The 20,387-nt window shown below is 47.5% G+C and overlaps 1 protein-coding gene across 1 annotated transcript; it reads left to right on the plus strand.

Annotated features, from left to right (window-relative positions):
* Window positions 1–27: 27 nt before the first annotated feature.
* Window positions 28–20,383, plus strand: LOC119881903 (vacuolar protein sorting-associated protein 13C-like; the record flags this gene model as incomplete). Its single annotated transcript, XM_038691977.1, has 25 exons — window positions 28–288; window positions 648–808; window positions 900–1,021; window positions 1,414–1,711; window positions 1,835–2,224; window positions 2,705–2,809; window positions 3,333–3,488; window positions 3,901–4,026; window positions 4,111–4,244; window positions 4,897–5,023; window positions 6,333–6,568; window positions 6,660–6,804; window positions 7,485–7,625; window positions 7,704–7,785; window positions 7,878–7,947; window positions 10,037–10,148; window positions 10,230–10,343; window positions 11,931–12,061; window positions 12,314–12,395; window positions 13,069–13,181; window positions 15,162–15,238; window positions 15,615–15,778; window positions 15,858–15,903; window positions 16,429–16,552; window positions 20,356–20,383. Coding segments are annotated over exons 1-25 (3,378 nt in total), but the record flags the coding sequence as incomplete, so codon positions are not given.
* Between the last annotated feature and the right edge of the window lie 4 nt (window positions 20,384–20,387).

Genomic DNA, 20,387 nt, shown 5'->3' on the forward strand with positions numbered 1-20,387 from the left:
TCATTTGCCCTTGTTTTGATCAGGTGTTCTCAGAGGGCACAGCCTCCACCTTCGACTCCTCTTTGAAAGAGAAAGCCCCCTTCACCATCAGAAACTCTCTTGGGATTCCTCTCATCGTGCAGCACAGCAGCAACCTGAGGCCGGTGGGGTCATCAGCGCAGGGACGGATACATGAGCTGTCCGTGGATCAGAGCATGGACCTGGAGTACTCTGTGTTCGAGCCGTCATCACGGGGCAAACTGTCAGCTCTGCAGCGGCAAGAGAGCTGCCTGTTCCACCTCACCATCGGTCAGAACGCTTCCCCTTCACTACAGTCTCTTTCTGCAACATATTTTACCTGCTGCGTGTATATAAGGAAGTACTGACTAAAGCAAAAAGGTTTCAGCTGAGATTTAAAGGCCTCAGCAGAGTCAGACGGTCTCATGCAGCAGGATTCAGCAGGAAGGTTCTTCCAGAGAAAAGGAGCTAACGCTTAGATAATAATAGACGGATACCATTAGCCACAGTGATGTTGTTGGAGGTGCTCTAAACATCAGAACCACAGTCTAGCAGGACATTTGGATAGTAGCAGTTTTATTTATCTATGAATCTGTATAACTGTGTGAGAATAAAGATTCAAATTGGCTAACGTGTCTCTGAACCCACAGTTCCCTCCGGATACAGCGAGATCTCCAACATCGCTGTAGACAAACCGGGTCGACGTCTCTACAACATCCGTAGTCCGTTGATACCGGAGGCGGTCTCTGTGCTGCTGCAGATCGACGCTGCAGAGGGCAACAAGGTCATCACTGTCCGTTCGCCGCTGCAGGTCCGAATCCCAAACATAGTTCTCTGAAAGTCTAATATGTTGTTGCTGAACCGGCAACAGGTTCATTTTTTGTCTCTGTTTGTGTTTTCAGATAAAGAATCACTTCTCTGTGCCGTTCACCATCCTGATGTACTGTCCAAAGTCCAGGAGCCTGCAGAGCGTCGGACAGGCCGAACCTGAGAAAGAGTTTCACATCGCCTTAGAAACATACAGGTACCATCGCGCTGCCTTGCTCAGGGCAACAAGGGAACACGCCGCACCGTGAGCGTGGTGTCACTTTCCATCTCTGTAGTTTCATTTTTTTTCATGTTCACATAGACGCTCTCTACTGCGCTAAACATTACGTCTGTTTACACACCAGAGTAAAAAAGAACAGCTGTTATATTATCCAGACAGCATGGGCAAAGGTAGGCGTCAGCTTCGTGATTGCTTCTTAAAAAGAGAGCGAACAAGAGCGAGAGGTCTCTTTCAGGTGGATTTAGTTTTAGTTGAACCGGCAGATTGGCTGTTTGACTGAATTGCTGACGGTGTGTAGTTCCTCTGGCGCCAGGGGTGCAGTAGATGTTGACCGTGTAGTCACAAAACTTTACCCTCCTCCCTTCCAGATGTCAGCTGTTTGTACGTCCGGCGGGTCGTCTGGAGGCTCAGTACGGTCCGTCCTCCACCTGCGTGGCGTGGAAGGAGCAGGTGCACCGCAGCTCGGAGGTGCGTTCGGTGCTGCAGTGTCCGGCGGCCGACAGCAGCCTGCTGCCGCTGATGGTCAGCACGCTGGCTGTCCCCGACGACCTGCGACACATCGCCAGCCACGGAGAGGAAGACTGGTACCCCGCCTACGTCATCCACCTCCACCCTGTGGCCACGCTACGCAACCTGCTGCCCTACACCGTCCGCTACTTGATGGAGGTACACAGAAAGAAGCAGAAGAGAGTCAACAACAGATAATCAAAGCACGATGATTGATTAGGTTCAGTTAGATCTGAATCTGCTTTGATCTGATCTGGTCTGATCTGGTCTCTCCCTCCTCAGAACTCAGCAGACACTTACGAGCTTCAGGAAGGAAGCACGTCGGACCTCCTGAACGCTCGTGTCTCAGGTGAGATCATGTCGTTGGTGCTGATGAGGTATCAGGGCCGCGACTGGCACGGACATCTTCGTGTCGAACAGGAAATGCCGGAGTTCTTTGCCGTGTGTCTCACGTGTGACTCGGACACCAACGTGACGGTGGATGTGAGCGTTCACGTGACGAGGACGGCGAGCCGCCTGCTGCTGTCACTCTTCAGCCCGTACTGGATCATCAACAAAACTTCTCGAGTGCTGCAGTACAGAGCAGAGGACGTCAGCTTCAAACACCCGGCCGACTGCCGAGACATCTTCCTGTTCTCTTTCAGGAAAAAGAACCTCTTCAGCAAGAACAAGGTGAGAAAGACACTTGGACAGATTCAGAGTTCCCACATCGAGTCTACAGAGGCAAATATCTGTGGCTGAGGCAACGTCCATCCGATAATAGTCACCCCTGCAACCATCAGCTAGATCTCCATCCATTTCCTGCTCTCTAGAGAAGAAACGCGTTAGATTTGAATGACCAGACAAACCCAGGTCACATCCTACCTGCAGTTCCTTGAATGGCCACTTGAGGCTGGCGAGCGGATCCCCATAGATTCCCCTTTTAAATGCCTGCTGTAAAACACACTTCTCACTACGTCCATGTTTAATACCGTCTGTGGTTTGACCCAAATTTTGTGCCTCTACCTGTACCTAAAGAGTAAAAACAAACCCGGCCATGATGTGTACCATCACCATGCAGCGAGGTTAGCGTCAGCATCCTGTTCACTGCGGGGTTATTTTGACAGCAGTAGTCGGTGTGTTGTTCTGACGCGTGTGTGTGGTTCGTTGCAGCTCCAGTTGTGTGTGTCCACCAGCTCCTGGTCTGAAGGTTTCTCTCTGGACACCGTGGGAAGTTACGGCTGCGTTCGCTGTCCGGCTAACAACATGGACTTCCTGGTAACTAAAACCTTACTCGGTGTCTCTGTGCAGTGCAGAGGTTTGTGTTGTTGTGCTGTCCATCAGATTAAATCAGATTAGTCAGATCACATTAGCTGAGGTCCATTTACTCGCCTGTTCGTTCAGCTTTCGACCCGGATCACACAGTCTTCATCCGCAGACTGTTGGTGGTGAACGCCTACAGTTCCATGAAAAGTGAGCTGCTGATGAAGAGTGTGTGATACTATTAAAAAAAAAAAAAAAAACTCCAGAACTGATCACATCAGATTAGAAGAGGCCAGGAGAAGCTGAAACCATTACCAGTTCATCACCAGCAGGAAGCTAAGGCGACGGCTGTGAGAAGAGTCATGGATTTTTAGCCCTCTGTGATCTTCTGTCTTTGCAGTACTGGATATAAATCAAGCTGGGTTTCGTGATGGATCTCATAGACCAAACGTGTAACAGATGACTTGAGGACATAATCGACAGATTGATAAAAGAAATATTTCTTGCAGCACTAGTTAGACTGTTTGTATGTGTCCAGGTGGGCGTCAGTATCCAGATGAGCAGTTTTAACCTGACCAGGATCGTCACCATGAGTCCATTCTACACTCTGGTCAACAAGACGTCCTATGAGCTGGAGGTGGGAGAAGTGACCAGCCAGACCTCCACCAGGTGGCACTACATCGCCACCACAGAGGTGAATATGGATCCTGTTCACAGACAGTCAGCATCAGACAACTACAACTCCCAGAGAGCACTGCAGTGAGCACGTCCAGTCAGACAGCTTCAGACTGTGTTGTTAGTGAACTTGTTTTTGAATCAGTCGTCTTTCAGATTCTGGATCCACTTGAATCTTTTGAGGTTAGATCTAAATCTGATCCGACCTCGATGTCACAGCTCTCGATGGAGACGTCTTTTCTCTTATGTGTGTGTTTCTGTTACTCTGATAACCAGGTAGGGCATCATGTGTCGAGGTAACTGATAAAGAGACGTAGTGAGGACCAGGTTTTGACCATTGTTGCTCTAAGATTCTGGTTTATTTGTGGGAGCACGTCAGCACCAAGTACAGTAGCAGCCTGAGAGTGTTGTTCATACTTGTTGTGTTGCAGTGCCTCCCTCTGTGGCCGGAGAACACTTCGGGGAAGTTGTGTGTCCGTGTGGTCGGATCTGAATCCACCTCCAAGTACTTCTTCTTTAACCGACAGGACAACGGCACCGTGCTGAGCCTCGACATGGTGAGTGTCTCTGCTGGACCAATCACATGAGCTGATTTTACTCTGAGAGTTGAGTACGTTTCAGGTGTGTGTGTGTGTTTTCAGTGCGGTGGGATCATCGTGGATGTCAACATCTCCGATCTCGCCACCATCATCAGCTTCAGCGATTACTATGACGGAGCAGCTCCGGCCCTCCTGGTCAACCACACGCCCTGGGTCACCATCAGCTACCGGCAAAGGTCAGAGGTCAAAACACACACACGTTTCTCATCCCTTGAGTTTCACAGCTCGGGTCCCGTGGGTGTAGGCCGGGTCCCGTGGGTGTAGGCTGGGTCCCGTGGGTGTAGGCCCAGCAGGGAGCTTGATAGCAAGCTCCCTGCCCAGGCCTGGCTCCAGGAGGGGCCCTTTTCTCCCTTATCCAGGGTGGGTAGCTTTCTGCTGAAACCCCCTAGGACCCTGACAGTGCATCTCTCGCTCATGGAGGTACACAAAGGCGGAGAGGTCCCAGCTCTTTTAACACACGTGCTAACACATCGTGGAAAGGTCAGGTAAAATACGTGATACGTGATGCGACCAAAAATATTGGCACTATTATTAATGGTGTCATCATCTGTCTTTAAGTTGCTGCTGTCAAATTCACATTTTAATATTACAAGCTAGAGGACAAACTGCACAGAGGAACATAAACAGCCGTAACACCCACACAGAGTACTCAGTGATCTGAGGAGGAAGCAGCTACAAACGTCCTGATGTGTTACTGCTGATGTCATTAATGATGTCATCAGGTCACACACTCTTTAAGATATTAAGAAACAAGTGTTGATTCATTTGCTTAGGATTTTTGGGCGATTTCATGGAAAGGTAACCACCCTCTCTCTTTTCCTTTCTAAGCGGCTCAGCGATGGATCACCAGCTACAACCCAACGAAGCCCGACGCTTTGCGTGGGACGACCCAGCCAGCGCCCGAACGCTCAGCTGGAGCTCCGGGGGACATTCTGGAGAGCTGGACCTGCTGAAGGTCTGACACTATTGCCTGTTTTTTGATTTGCACTTCTCAGTTTTGCTTGGTCATTGTGGTACAGATGTTCTGGGGGGGGGTTCTGTGTGGCACTGTTCTTCTATTGGTCAGACAAACTGAAAACTTGTTCTATTCCACGGAGAAAGGTTCAGGTTGTTCTGCTGCCTCAAGTGGCAAAAGAAATGCATTAAGGCAGCTTTAACCTATCAAAAACGTAAAGGACCAAGAGCAGTACCCTGAGGAACCCCTCAAGTAATTAGTGACTCTGTGGAAGGGAAGATCATGTTGCTCTGTGTCTGCTGACTGTGGAAAAAGGTGTTCTCAACGGGCGCAGACCAAAATGTAGGCCTATCCAATGCAAGAACGTAACGTGTGACGTAACACTGAGCGAGCAGGAAAATAACGGTTCTCACATTACAGCTGAACAGCACTGAGATATGCAGAACCTTGATCCATGTTGGATCAGCACTGCAGAGTTTGACAGTTTGATCTGAGGTTCATGAGCCTGCGGGAAATCTGTGTGAGTGGGAGCCCGGTCAGACGGACCTGCCAGAGCCACAAGGTACATCAGGGAGGACTCGAGTAGATGGTTTAGATCAGTGGTTGGCAATAGGCGGCCCGCGGGCCCAAACTGGCCCACCAGCAATAATATCTGGCCCGCAGCCAGATTGTTTTCATAGCAGAAAAATAAATAATTAAATTGATAGCGGGTGATGCTGAAACAGATCATGACAGCACCAGTTACTCTTCCATTTAAGTTATTGTGCGTAAAAAATAACAGCAAGAGAACGTTTTTTAGCAGAGTTTATTGAGAGCTTTTACTTTGACAAGTTCTGAAGGACATTCGAAAGAGTCTCTAGCCAGCTTGACTTACTCTGAAAAAGCCGCCGTAAACGTGTGATTGGATTCCCCTGAACTTCCTCAGGGAAATGAAAATTAGTGTCCACAGGGTTATGAATGCGGATCAAACAGCAGGACGCACTGCAGCACATGCTTTATTGCAAGCATGTGAAAAAGTGTCCTTGTAGGCTAATCAATCGATCACTCCTCCAACGTCCAACCTGTCCATCGTCTGCCCACTGAGCTAAACGTGCACATAAGGGTGTGAAAAATAATTTGGCTGAAATAACGTTCTGGCCCAACATGTAACGGCTTGAAAAAAATGTGGCCCGATGTAAGACTTATTTGCTGACCCCTGGTTTAGATGGTTTAGAAACTGTGACAGGGCTCTTGGTGCTGGTTCCTCACAAAGCCAATAAATCAAGCCCAGAATCACACTCTGACAGTCTGTGTCTGGTCTTTGGTTCAGGATGAGGTGGGTCAGTTCTCCTACGACAACTTGAGTCAGATCCACTGGGTTTCCTTTCTGGACGGACGCCAGCGGGTACTGCTGTTCACCGAGGACGTCGCCGTGGTGACAAAAGCTCGGCAGGCCGAGGAGCTGGAACAGTTCCAGCAAGAAGTAAAGGTGTCGCTACAGAACCTGGGACTGTCCCTGATCAACAACAGCAGCCGGAAGGAGATCGCTTACATCGGCATCACCAGGTAAACACAGGTGAAGGGCCGTGAGGTTTGACTACACACAGGTGGGGAGTGTTACAGTGTGTTCCAGCTCAGGTGTGTCTGTGTGTTATAGCTCAGGTGTGGTTTGGGAGATGAAGCCAAAGAATCGCTGGAAGCCGTTCAATCAGAAAAACATCATCCTGCTGGAGGAAACATACCAGCGTCAGCTGAGCGGGAAGACCGAGGGGGGCTGGGTCAAACTGCAGACCAACCTGGAGGTCAGAGGCTAACACACAAACCCACAGACTGAACCTTGACTTCCAGACCCCGCCGACTGAGGCCTGACATCCAGACCCCCACAGACTGAGGCCTGACATCCAGACCCCCACAGACTGAGGCCTGACATCCAGACCTCCCACAGACTGAGGCCTGACATCCAGACCTCCCACAGACTGAGGCCTGACATCCAGACCTCCCACAGACTGAGGCCTGACATCCAGACCTCCCACAGACTGAGGCCTGACATCCAGACCTCCCACAGACTGAGGCCTGACATCCAGACCTCCCACAGACTGAGGCCTGACATCCAGACCTCCCACAGACTGAGGCCTGACATCCAGACCTCCCACAGACTGAGGCCTGACATCCAGACCTCCCACCGACTGAGGCCTGACATCCAGACCTCCCACCGACTGAGGCCTGACATCCAGACCCCCACAGACTGAATCCTGACATCCAGACCCCCCACAGACTGAATCCTGACATCCAGACCCCCCACAGACTGAATCCTGACATCCAGACCCCCCACAGACTGAATCCTGACATCCAGACCCCCCACAGACTGAATCCTGACCCTCCCCACACACACACATTTTGAGTGTATTTTTTTAGTAACTACCAGATTTCAGTCGTTTGTCCAATGAGCTGAGTCAGAGTGTGTGATGTCACTGGTCGTCAGGTGAACCTCAGTGGTGTGACCATGATGATGCGTCAGCCGTTTTCCTGCCAGGTGAGGAGGAACTTCCTGTCTGGGATCCAGGTGGAGTACAAACAGTCACTGCATCAGCGTAGTCTGAGGGCCCAGCTGCACTGGCTGCAGGTAAACACACACGCACCTACACTTACACGTGCACACATGCACACCTGCACACCTGCCTGACGTGGTTTCTGTATGCAGGTGGATAACCAGCTGCCAGGTGCCATTTTCCCCATCGTCTTCCACCCTGTTCCTCCTCCGAAGTCCATCGCTCTGGACTCAGGTGGTTCATCTTATTTACTTGCTTCTACTTCTTTAACGTGACGCGTTAACCTGTCGTCTTTTCTCTGTTAACTCTGAGCTCTGCCTCCACAGAGCCGAAGCCGTTCATCGACGTGTCCATCATCACCAGGTTCAACCAGTACAGCAGTGTCATGCAGTTCAAGTGAGTAACAACCAGAGGCTAAACCGGTGCAGGTAGACCTGTTAAAAGACCAGTTTAGTGCAAGTGAACCTGAAAAAAGGTTTAGTTCACGTGGATCCGTTAATTAGAGCAGGTGGACCAGTTAAAGGAGCGGTTTTATTGCAGGTGGATCCGTTAATTAGAGCAGGTGGACCAGTTAAAGGAGCGGTTTAGTGCAGGTGGATCCGTTAATTAGTGCAGGTGGACCAGTTAAAGGAGCGGTTTAGTGCTGGTGGATCCGTTAACTGGTGCAGGTGCACCAGTTAAAGGTCCGGTTTAAATCAGTTAGTCCATACGTCCTTCTGCACAGCCACCTCCTCCAGCTCCTCCTGGAGGATCGTGAGGTGATCCAAGGTCTGATGGGATATGGAATCAATGCCGTGTGTTCTGGTTTGCCCCAGGGTCTCCTCCCAGGTGGACTGAAAAACCTCCACATGGAGTTCAGAAAGCATTCAAGATCAGATGCTGAACCACATCAGCTGACTTCTGAGCCCGGACAACCCACCAAGGAAACTCATTTCAGCTGCATGTATCTATCGATCTCATTGTTTCAGTCACGACCAGAAGTCCACCTTCGGGCTCAGCTACCTCTGCACCACCACAGTCCAGTACAACACCATCAATGTAAATGTTGGCTGATCCATAGTCCCGGGGCAGGTTATAATCAAGACAGTGCTTTAACATGTACCATGTAGTTGGGCTCCTTCACTTGGGGCTGTGGCTCACTTCAACCTGAAGGGAACCATCAGCTGTTTAGAGTTGATTGTACCTCAGACCGGGGTTCTGACTCTCATCCTGCTGCTTCACACTGTTCCAGGTCTCACTGGAGGTCAGAGTCTGATTAAATCAACAGAACCACATCATCTGCAAAGAGCAGGGATATAAAACAGAGGTCACCACACCGGCACTCTCCAAACCTCGAATTAACCTTCAGTTCAGGAGTTCAGTCTGTTCATCAGGTTCTGTGACAGAACCATGTGGAGTCCATCACTGAGAATGGGTCTGACATCCCCCCACAAAACACCCCGGGGGACGTTGCCTTGAGTCTTCTCCACAGAACACATGTAGACTGGATTGACAAACTCCCGTAGCTCCTCTAGGATCCCTGCCAGAGTAAACTGCTGGTCTACTGATCCAGGACCAGGACAGAATCCAAGTCAGTTCTCCTGAGAGGTTCAACGGAAGCTGTCCCAGGGAGGCAGAACAGAATGATATCCTGATGGTTGGAGCTCGCCCTCTGGTCCCCCTTTTATTAAACATGTGAACCACCATCCAGTTCTGCCGGTCTAGTTATTTAATCAGATTTATAGAACCCAAAATCATAAATGTTCCTGAAAGAGCTTAGGGTACAGCATAGGATGCCCTCGATCCTTACACCTGCCAGTCCTGAAGAGGCATCAACGAGACAGTGCCCAGGCTCTAAACCTTCTCAGGGTGAATCTCACCCAGTCCTCCCACCTGTGCCTGCCTCCTCTAGGGGAGGACAAGTGAGTTCAGGTCAGCAGTTCCCCTCCCTGCTCAAAACAGTCTGGACTTTCTCCACAGCCTGCTCAAGCTTTTCCTTCAGCGACCACAGAAGCTGCCTTCAGAAGTCTCTTTGGCCGACTGGACCTGAAAGGACTCAGTTTGATGGCATCCACATCACTGGTGTCGGCACCATGTCAGGCACCGGACGATGTTCTGACCACAACTCAAAACGGCCGCCTCAACATGACCCACTCAGACCCACATCCCCTGCCTCCCCTGGGATGCAATTCCACGGTATGGGGGGGATCCTCAGACAGATTCAGCCGCATCACATGTTTGGGTTTACGTGTCCTGATCCAATCCACCACCAGGTGGAGATCAGGTGCAGATTCAGTCTGTTTCGGGATGGTTCTATCGTATAACTTTCAGGTTCTTCCCAGGTTTCAGTGACTCTGTGTAAATGTGGTCTCTGAGATCCACACCGGCTGACAAGTGTGTCCTGATGGACAGCTGGTTCAACTGCACCAGGATCTGTTTTCTTTGCACGAGTGTCACAATGTTTCAGTCTGGAACTGTGATGAATGCTTGTTTGTTTGTACTTCAGATACTTCATGGCTCTGGTTCAAGAGATGGCGGTGAAAATCGATCAGGGTTTCCTGGAAGCCATCGTGGCTGTGTTCACACCTGCCGCTGACCCCCAGGCCGACAGACAGAAGGTAGAGCAAAGCAGCAGGTTGATGGTTCAATCTCTGACAGGTGACCTGCACACAGAGGGCTAACACGTCTTTTTGTTTCAGTCTCGCCTGTTAGAGAGAGATCTGCAGCTGCTGCAGTCCGAGCTGACGGAGGTGTCGCTCACCGACGCTTCAGGACTCAGCTTCTTCGAACATTTCCACATCTCCCCCATTAAGGTGAGAACACGTCTTCTTCCTCACCTTCTTAAAACTTTTCACTCTGCGTCCAGTCTGTCCTTCATCCAACCTGTCCATCATCCAACCTGTCCTTCATCCAACCTGTCCTTCATCCTCTGCGTCCAACCTGTCCTTCCTCCAACCTGTCCTTCATCCTCTGTTTCCAACCTGTCCTTCATCCAACCTGTCCTTCATCCTCTGCGTCCAACCTGTCCTTCATCCAACTTGTCCTTCATCCTCTGCGTCCAACCTGTCCTTCATCCAACCTGTCCTTCATCCTCTGCGTCCAACCTGTCCTTCATCCAACCTGTCCTTCATCCTCTGTGTCCAATCTGTCCTTTATCCAATATGTTCTTCATCCAACCTGTCCTTCATCCAACCTGTCCTTCATCCTCTGCGTCCAACATGTCCTTCATCCAACCTGTCCTTCATCCAACCTGTCCTTCATCCAACCTGTCCTTCATCCTCTGCGTCCAACCTGTCCTTCATCCAACCTGTCCTTCATCCAACATGTACTTCATCCAATCTGTCCTTTATCCAATATGTCCTTCATCCTCTGTTTCCAACCTGTCCTTCATCCAACCTGTCCACCATCCAACCTGTCCTTCATCCTCTGCGTCCAACCTGTCCACCATCCAACCTGTCCTTCATCCTCTGTTTCCAACCTGTCCTTCATCCTCTGCGTCCAACCTGTCCTTCATCCAACCTGTCCTTCATCCTCTGTTTCCAACCTGTCCTTCATCCAACCTGTCCTTCATCCTCTGCGTCCAACCTGTCCTTCATCCTCTGCGTCCAACCTGTCCTTCATCCTCTGTGTCCAATCTGTCCTTTATCCAATATGTCCTTCATCCAACCTGTCCTTCATCCTCTGCGTCCAACATGTCCTTCATCCAACCTGTCCTTCATCCAACATGTACTTCATCCAATCTGTCCTTTATCCAATATGTCCTTCATCCTCTGTTTCCAACCTGTCCTTCATCCAACCTGTCCACCATCCAACCTGTCCTTCATCCTCTGCGTCCAACCTGTCCTTCATCCAACCTGTCCTTCATCCTCTGTTTCCAACCTGTCCTTCATCCTCTGCGTCCAACCTGTCCTTCATCCAACCTGTCCTTCATCCAACCTGTCCTTCATCCTCTGTTTCCAACCTGTCCTTCATCCAATCTGTCCTTCATCCTCTGCGCCCAACCTGTCCTTCATCCAACCTGTCCTTCATCCAACCTGTCCTTCATCCTCTGCGTCCAATCTGTCCTTCATCCAACCTGTCCTTCATCCTCTGCGTCCAACCTGTCCTTCATCCTCTGCGTCCAACCTGTCCTTCATCCTCTGCGTCCAACCTGTCCTTAATCCAACCTGTCCTTAATCCAACCTGTCCTTCATCCAACCTGTCCATCATCCAACCTGTCCTTCATCCTCTGCGTCCAACCTGTCCTTCATCCAACCTGTCCTTCATCCTCTGCGTCCAATCTGTCCTTCATCCAATCTGTCCTTCATCCTCTGCGTCCAACCTGTCCTTCATCCAACCTGTCCTTCATCCTCTGCGTCCAACCTGTCCTTAATCCTATGTTTTTATATTTTATGTTTCAGCTTCATCTCAGTCTGTCTCTGGGCTCCAGCGGTGGGAACTCGTCTCAGGGGACAGTGTCCGTTGAGTCTCTTAACCTGCTGTTAAAAAGTATCGGTGCCACGCTGACCGACGTTGATGACCTCATTTTCAAGTGAGACACTTCCTGCTGTTCAGTGTTTTTGTTTTAGAGAGATGCATTCTGGGCCGTGATGCTCCTCTGTCAGTTGAATGCAACATTAGACGCATCCATGCTCAGATAACAGAAACATTTCTTACTCTGTGAGAGTTCATCAAACCACATTTTTAGGAAGAGGAAACGTGTTGTTTGGCCCTGTCAAAACAAAAGTTGTCCTCTCTGGTGTGATGTGGAGTTGAATCTGCGTTTTGTGTTTGGTGTCCTCAGACTGGCCTTCTTCGAGGTGAAGTACCAGTTTTACAGCAGAGAGAAGCTGATGTGGGCGGTGGTCCGGCACTACAGTGAGCAGGTAACACTGCAGCCTCTGTTTGTCATCGTAACCCTGAACCCGTTCACCCAAAGTCTTCCTCACTGCTTCCTCCCTCATGAGTCGGGTCCTGGTCTTTAATGGTGCAGTGGTGGACTGTGTAAACTACATTACTCTTCTGATGTTTGAGTGGTCTCAGTTTCTGGGTTTGGAAAACACACGGTGATGTGGATTTATTCACTGCTCCGTCCTGCTGTTGCCTTTTTGAGTCTTGTGAAATGTTTTTCCCGTTCTCTTCCAGTTGTCCTTCTTGTAGTCTGAGTACCATAAAGATTTTTACATATCAGTCCGGTGTTGCAGGCGCTGCCTCTCTCAGTTCCTCTGCATGCAGTAACTTTGCACACCATTTCCCAAAACATATTATTATTCTCTGACAGAAATATCTGAACAGAATTCCCTCCATGTGAGTTGGTGGATGTTTGTTGCATCTGCCATGTGTTTTTAATACCATTCTCTTCTACATATAAGGTTTAGTGTGGTCTACAAGCTTTCAGAGCTTCCTCTGAGATGATTGTTAAGATCTAAAATCAGTCATCAAGAAACACACTTCCTCTTCCTGCTTCTAAAAGTGATGGTCCATCACTGAATGAACAGTTGACCTGATTAAAGTTTGTGAACCTCTGATGGAAGAACATGATGTTGTTTCTGGCTGCAGTTCCTGAAGCAGATGTATGTTCTGGTTCTGGGTCTGGACGTCCTGGGAAACCCGTTTGGACTGATCCGAGGTCTGTCTGAGGGAGTGGAGGCCTTCTTCTACGAACCTTTCCAGGTAACACACACACGCACACACATGACTTACAAAACATTTTCAACACAGCATGGAAACGAGTTCTTAAGCCCAGACCTGCACAAGAAACGCCGGCTTTAAAACGATGACGTCGGCTCATTCTGATGCATCTGCCATCAGACCGTCTGCCCAAGGAGGTAAAGTGAATCTATGGGAAAGTTCTGCTGTGAGTTTAACTTTGGTGAACTGTAACCTGCGAATTTGACTGGTGGTGTAACGGATTGTAGGTGATCCACGATCCGTACGGACGCCCCCTTTTTAAAGTAATGAGTAAACGGTGATGCAGAGAAAGGCCGAAAAGACTCGACTGCAACTGATCACAGAACTCACGCATCATCTTAAAATGTGCTACTCTGGTTCTGATGTAGCCACCTCTCTGTCTGTAGTCTCACTCTGGGTCCCGCCCACAACATCTGATTGGTTACACGTCATAAGTAACAGCCTATCAGCTCTGACGGCTGCCGAGCGTCAGACGGCAAAGAGACCGGCTGCTCGTCTGCGTGTCGAAGGGAAGGCAGCAGATTTTACTGAACCTCTGAGAGGTTGACTGGTGAAAATGGACCACACGTCTAAATCTGGGCTTCAGACTGGTTCAGGTCACGGTTTGTAGGAGCCGAGTGGCTGTGGCCGAGTGCCCCTGTAACACAGACCTTGGACCCCCCATGGCCCCTCTGAACGAAAAGTCAACAATTATCAAAGTAAGATACGGAACAAATGTGTCTCAACTAGTTGGATCCTTTAGGACGTTACACCGCCACTGTCCGGTGTCGTGCAAAGGGAGTTAACCCCGATAGAAAGTGTTCCCCCAACGGTGAAGGCGGACCTTCGACTTCAGGAAAGTTAATGAAAAATATAACATGTGGATTGTTTCATCTGTCGTTTTAATTTTGTTTTATCAACAAGGTTTTTGCAAAGCGAGCTAGCACATGGATTATAAGAACGCTTTTAACGTTAACGTTACGCGTTATTGAACTTCGTATTATTCACTGCACTGAACTGAGAATGTCTAAACAAAACGAGCAGTTTCAGTTTCCCTCGTAAAGCAAACCGTTATTTTGTGATAGTCTGGCGATGTTCTAACTGACCACGCAGTCGATCACTCAGTCGTCAGTTTTACTGTTTGGAAGCTGGATCCTGACAGACTGTCAACTTTTTCAAGTAAGCTGCTCCTACAAATATCTACGCCATCGATACTGTAAAATCTAGATCACTGGAATCAGTTTAACACGTCGCTCGCCTCAACGTTGCATCTACTGGACTCGAAATGTGCATTAAACTGAATGCAGCATTGTAGATTTTGTCCTTGTAATCCACGTTTCCATTGCATGGGCAGCATTTGGATATTGCTGGAAATTGTTCTGAGTCCCCCTCCTTAAAGAGTAAATTAGTATCATAACAAATTAATAATGCATTTAAACAGAACTTCTCATACACAAAAAGCGATAACAGTAGCCTACTGGTCCTACCAGGCTGGATATGCAAATATATGTATCCCCCTCCATAATGCACAGATGATGGCCTACTATCAAGTAGTTTGTTTTGTGTACACTTCACATCAGGAAAAGTTATAGTGGGATACAAAATACAAACTGGGATCCCGAGAATGTCTAGTACACTAGAGCTTCTACTGTTCATTAAGCCTTACAAAGAAGTGTTGCATCAAAGAATGTACTCTAACTTGAGCTAAAGTTAACAGGAAGTAATTTACCGAAAATGTCCTGTTACTGAAACAAAAACTGCAAGTTACTGAAACATACTAAAACATTAAATTAACAAGAGATTTTGAAAGCTTGAACTTTGCCTTTGTCTCTTTTGTCCTGGATTGAATGGGCCCCTCTGACAAAACAACTTGCCCCGCCTGGCCCCCTCGATAAAACTGGTCTAGACCCGCCACTGCCGAGTGGACCTGTAGCGGGAAATCAGCCCTGCTTTAATAAAGCTGACTGCTGTGTGTGTTCATCAGGGGCAGTCCAGGGTCCAGAGGAGTTCGCTGAAGGTTTTGTGATCGGAGTCCGTAGCCTGCTGGGTCACACTGTCGGTAAGAAACTGAGAAACCAAACCTTTATCCAACAGGAGAGACGTCTGTCGGCACACATTCAGACAGAAGACTTCTTTTAATGTTTGGATGAATGAAATATTTGGACTGTCTGGATTGTAAATCACTTCTTAGAGTAGTGTGGACTTCAGCAGGTGTCTCCAGGTGTTCTGCAAATGTTCTAGAGTAGTATAAAGCCTTCACAAGCTCCAGGCTACATTAGCCGCTTCTACCTGGGAGAGTTGCATTGTGGGTAAATAAGGATGGTGTGGTGATATGTCTGGTTGCTCTGATTCTGACGAGTCCGACAGCCCTTCCTGGAGTCTGATGATAAATGTGATGAGCCCTGTGGTGAACAGCTGACTGTGTCCTCCTGCAGGTGGCGCTGCAGGGGTGGTTTCCAGGATCACGGGGTCAGTGGGTAAAGGTCTGGCAGCCATCACCATGGATAAGGAGTACCAACAGAAACGACGAGAGGAGATGAACCGACCGCCTAGAGACTTCGGAGAGAGTCTGGCTAAAGGAGGAGTTGGACTGCTGAAGGTACAGACACTCCAGCTGATGAAGGTCAGCTGATGAAGGTCAGCTGATGAAGGTCGGTAACAAGTTTGTGTCTCCGCAGGGAGTCATGGGTGGAGTAACAGGCATCGTCACCAAACCTGTGGAGGGTGAGTATCCTCCTTCGGTTTTATTGTAGAACTGATTGAAAGTGTATTTACAGACCTGATTTAGGACAATGAGACAAACACAGACTAGATTACAGTAGTACTAATGATTAAGGGGAGACTGGAGCATGAACTGTACAGCACCTTGGACCTTTGTGGCTGCATCTCTGCCTCCCTCATGTCATCTCTGCTTTCTGTAATGAAGTCAGAGAAATGTGTAAACTATGATGGGAAGACTTGATAGAGAAAGTAAACTGTACAGCGTGTTAGCGGCGATCTGGATCTCAGGGGTCTGGATAATAAAGATCAGAGCTGTAGATATGTCAGGCTTTCTATAAAGGAAAGGTTATCAGTGGTGACTGGATGAACAGTACAGAGGCTTGTGTGGAACGTTTAGTTACACTGTCATTATTATTAAAAGAAAAACGCTAACTAAAAAAACTAAAACACTCACCAATCAGATTGCAGTAGAACCTCAGCAGAAGATTGTCCGAGTGTACCTGATGTTGATATGAAATGTGTCTGCAGGGGCGAAGAAGGAGGGCGCAGCAGGTTTCTTTAAGGGCATCGGGAAAGGTCTGGTAGGCGTGGTGGCCCGGCCGACAGGCGGCATCGTGGACATGGCCAGCAGCACCTTCCAGGGCATCCAGAGGTACGCTGCCTCCGTCACTCTTTTCTGAGATTCTGAGAGTTTCTTTATTCGTCGTTTGTTTCCAGTACTTTCCCAGGGAAGAACTTCCTGTTTTGTCCGTGTGCTTCATAACGTGTCAGCTGTTTCCTCTTTTCTTCTTCTTGTGCGCTCACTAATTTTCACATTTTCTGCTTTTGTTTCTGTCTCGTGTGGTCGTTTCCCCGGAGTTTTGTTCTTTCGTTTCTTGTGGTTTTGGTGTGTGAGTATTTCACATTAAACATGTTAAAGCTGAGCTCCTTCATCACCGCTCATGTAAAGTCTGTTAGTGAATCACAGAAACAGAGTTCTTCTCAGTATCTGTTTGAATAAAATCGCTTATTTTGGCCTTAAAACGTAAATTTTAATCCAGATCAGATGAAGGAGATGAGCTTCCACGTGCAGCTGTTGTATGTTTTTGCATGTTGTTGTCGTCCTGCAGCAGACGGACGGTAAGTCGCTGCATCATGTCAGAAATAAACACTTCATCTGACTGACTCATGCTCACATCGTCCGTCACTCTAACACTGCCAGCAGCCCCGCCCTATGTTAAATCCCCCCCCACCCCGCTGGCTGCAGCATGGTGAGTCGAGAGGTCAGGTGACAGCGGGTTGATCCGTTTACAACATTACCATTAAATCCCAAACATGACCTCAGGATTCAAACAAATGCCACTTCCTCAATAATGTAATAACGAATCAGCTCCAAGTTCAGTGGTTCCCAAACATTTTACAACCATAGAACCCAACAGACGTACCTTCATTCCTGTCAATGTTATCTGTAACATGAACCTCCAAGAAAGACATGAAAGAAGATAAAGCAACCCCCGTGAACTGGCTAGCTGCCTAACATGGAGTCAAACCTCAAGGGGTGATCAGATATTACCACCAGGGCTTTGCAGAGTGGAGCAGGCAGCAGAGGGGGTGTCCCAATACTTTGCAACAACCAGAACCTCATCTGTCTCATCAGCACTGAGCTGTAAAAGTGTTCTGCTGTCCGGTCCCTGATAGCTTTTCAGTCTAGGAGCCCAGATAATCCAGAAGCTTCACCGAGTTTATAAGAAAAAGGAATGGACTAATGCTGAACAGGAAAAACACCTGAGTAATTCTGACTGCTGGTTTAAATGATGTTGGGTAGGGTGAGCAGCTTCATAGACTTCACTGTGGTCAAAACAACTCATGTGTTCTTTATTCACTTGAATTAAATATAACTTTCACACAAAGTTTACAGTTTACTAACATGCATCATCTGAAATCATCAAATCTTTCTGACAGTTTAAAGTTCATTAATCTTATATTCATGAACGAGACAGGAAAGCTCAAGACTACGGGGGAGGGAAGAAGTCGTGTTACTACTACAGGCATTGAGTTTTTACATCCTGAAGGCACATTTGGAGTTTAGCTAACTGATTAGTTTCATCTGGCTTGACTGATAGATATAATTGAGTATCATCTGTATAACAATGAAGTGAGTGTTTCCTGATAATATTGCCTAAAGGAAGCATATTTAAAGTGAACAGGATTGGTCCCAGCACAGATCCTTGTGGAACTCTGTGACTAACTTTGGCGTGCAGTCTTGTAATAGTATATGATGCAATTAGGAGGTCATTAGTAATTTTCACCAGTGCTGTCTCTGTGCTTTGAAGAACTTTAAATCCTGACTGAAAATCCTCAAATAAACTATTGCTATGTAGAAAGTCACACAGCTGTTTGGCAACTGCTTTCTCAAGGATCTTAGAGAGATACAGGTCTATAGCTGAAGGTTAGTTACAGGTCTGTAGTTTGTAGCTTAGATACATGTCTATAGTTGAAGGTTAGGTACAGGTCTGTAGTTTGGAGGTTAGCTACAGGTCTGTAGTTTGAAGGTTAGCTACAAGTCTGTAGTTTGGAGGTAAGATACAGGTCTATAGTTGAAGGTTAGCTACAGGTCTGTAGTTTGGAGGTTAGCTACAGGTCTGTCGTTTGAAGGTTAGCTACAAGTCTGTAGTTTGGAGGTTAGATACAGGTCTATAGCTGAAGGTTAGCTACAGGTCTGTAGTTTGGAGGTTAGCTACAGGTCTGTCGTTTGAAGGTTAGCTACAAGTCTGTAGTTTGGAGGTAAGCTACAGGTCTGTAGTTTGAAGGTTAAATACAGGTTTGTAGTTTGAAGGGTAGCTACAGGTCTGTAGTTTGAAGGGTAGCTACAGGTCTGTAGTTTGGAGGTTAGCTACAGGTCTGTAGTTGAAGGTTAGCTACAGGTCTGTAGTTTGGAGGTTAGCTACAGGTCTGTAGTTTGGAGGTTAGCTACAGGTCTGTAGTTTGGAGGTTAGCTACAGGTCTGTAGTTTGGAGGTTAGCTACAGGTCTGTAGTTTGAAGGTTAGATACAGGCCTGTAGTTTGAAGGTTAGATACAGGTCTGTAGTTGAAGGTAAGCTACAGGTCTGTAGTTTGGAGGTTAGATACAGGTCTGTAGTTTGGAGGTTAGATACAGGTCTGTAGTTGGCTAAAAGCCCTGGATCAAGGCTGAGCTTTTTAAGATGTGCTGTTCAGCAGCTGCATGGAGTTGTACGACAGCTGGCAGACTACAGACAGGAAGTACGATGAGAACACGAATGTGTTGAATGTGAGAGAACTGCATCTTTGAAACACGTTGACTCACAGCAGCGTGTTTGCTGACATGTGGACAGAAGCGTCTCCTGCTGCATGTAGGCGAATGTGCACGGTGTTCGCTCGAAGGCTTCATGTGGCTGTTTCTTTTTTATTACCTGTTTTCTGAACCCGCCTCCCAACAAGATTTAAATGAACCAATCAGCTTGCTTGAAGTGCAGGATCGCAGTATCGCTGTTGAGCTGTGGGGGAGGTGTTATGCAGAACACCCTGCTCTGTGCAGATGCTCAGAGATGTTTACATGAATCTCCATGGAAACAAAAGGAGATTGATGAATGATGACATGGTTCACTACTTTAAATATGTGTCATTACCACAAAATACAAATAACAATGTAAATGCTACAAAATTTGTAGTATATTTAACAAATATTTCTAGGTAAATATACAAAAATGTAAATTCTACTATAAACTTTTAGGGACATGTAAATAGTAGAATAGTAAAGTTTTTTTTTTTTTAAATAATCACTACTACTTAATATGTATAAATGCAAATCATACTACTACATTTGCACAAGTTCATCTAAATAGTAGTAAATATTTAGAAGTATTAGAAAGTATTTGTGAAAACATCAATTCTATATACTTATGTAAATATAAAAAAATACTTTTAAGTAGTACTAAATATTTGTGATTTGCATTGAAGTACTAACTAATTACTAGTAATACTCAGAAGCACATGTAATATTGTTAAATAGGTATAAGTACTGTATATAGTTTAATTAAACTGTGTTTGACATTAGAATATTACAGGTAACATTTATTCTTCAGTAAATCTGTCGTCGCCTCGACAGCCTGCTTCTCTCCCTGAAATATTTCCCAGCTGCCTCAGTGACCTTCATCATCATCCTCCTCCTCCTCATCTGTCATGTGACGCATCAGTTCATGATAACCTATTGAACGTTACTGTTTCATGCTGTCACTGTAGAGGTCACCAAAGGTGAGATATCCCACCGGACAGATGCACCTAACAGCACCGTGGTCACTCGCTCAGTGTGACAGATACTGACTGATCAGTTATTGATCCTCAGCTCAGTGATGTATCGATATCTTCTGGTGAATCTTGCTGTCACTCAGGTGGAGGTGGGCTGTAAACTGTGTGTGTGTGTGTGTGTGTGTGTGTGTGTGTGTGCTGTGATGTCAGAGCGGCGGAGTCGACAGAGGAAGTGACCAAAC

The sequence above is a fragment of the Micropterus salmoides genome, unplaced genomic scaffold (genome assembly GCF_014851395.1).
Source record: "Micropterus salmoides isolate LMB-PRFRI ecotype aquatic unplaced genomic scaffold, ASM1485139v1 Ms_hic_scaffold_2794, whole genome shotgun sequence".
Lineage (NCBI taxonomy): Eukaryota > Metazoa > Chordata > Actinopteri > Centrarchiformes > Centrarchidae > Micropterus > Micropterus salmoides.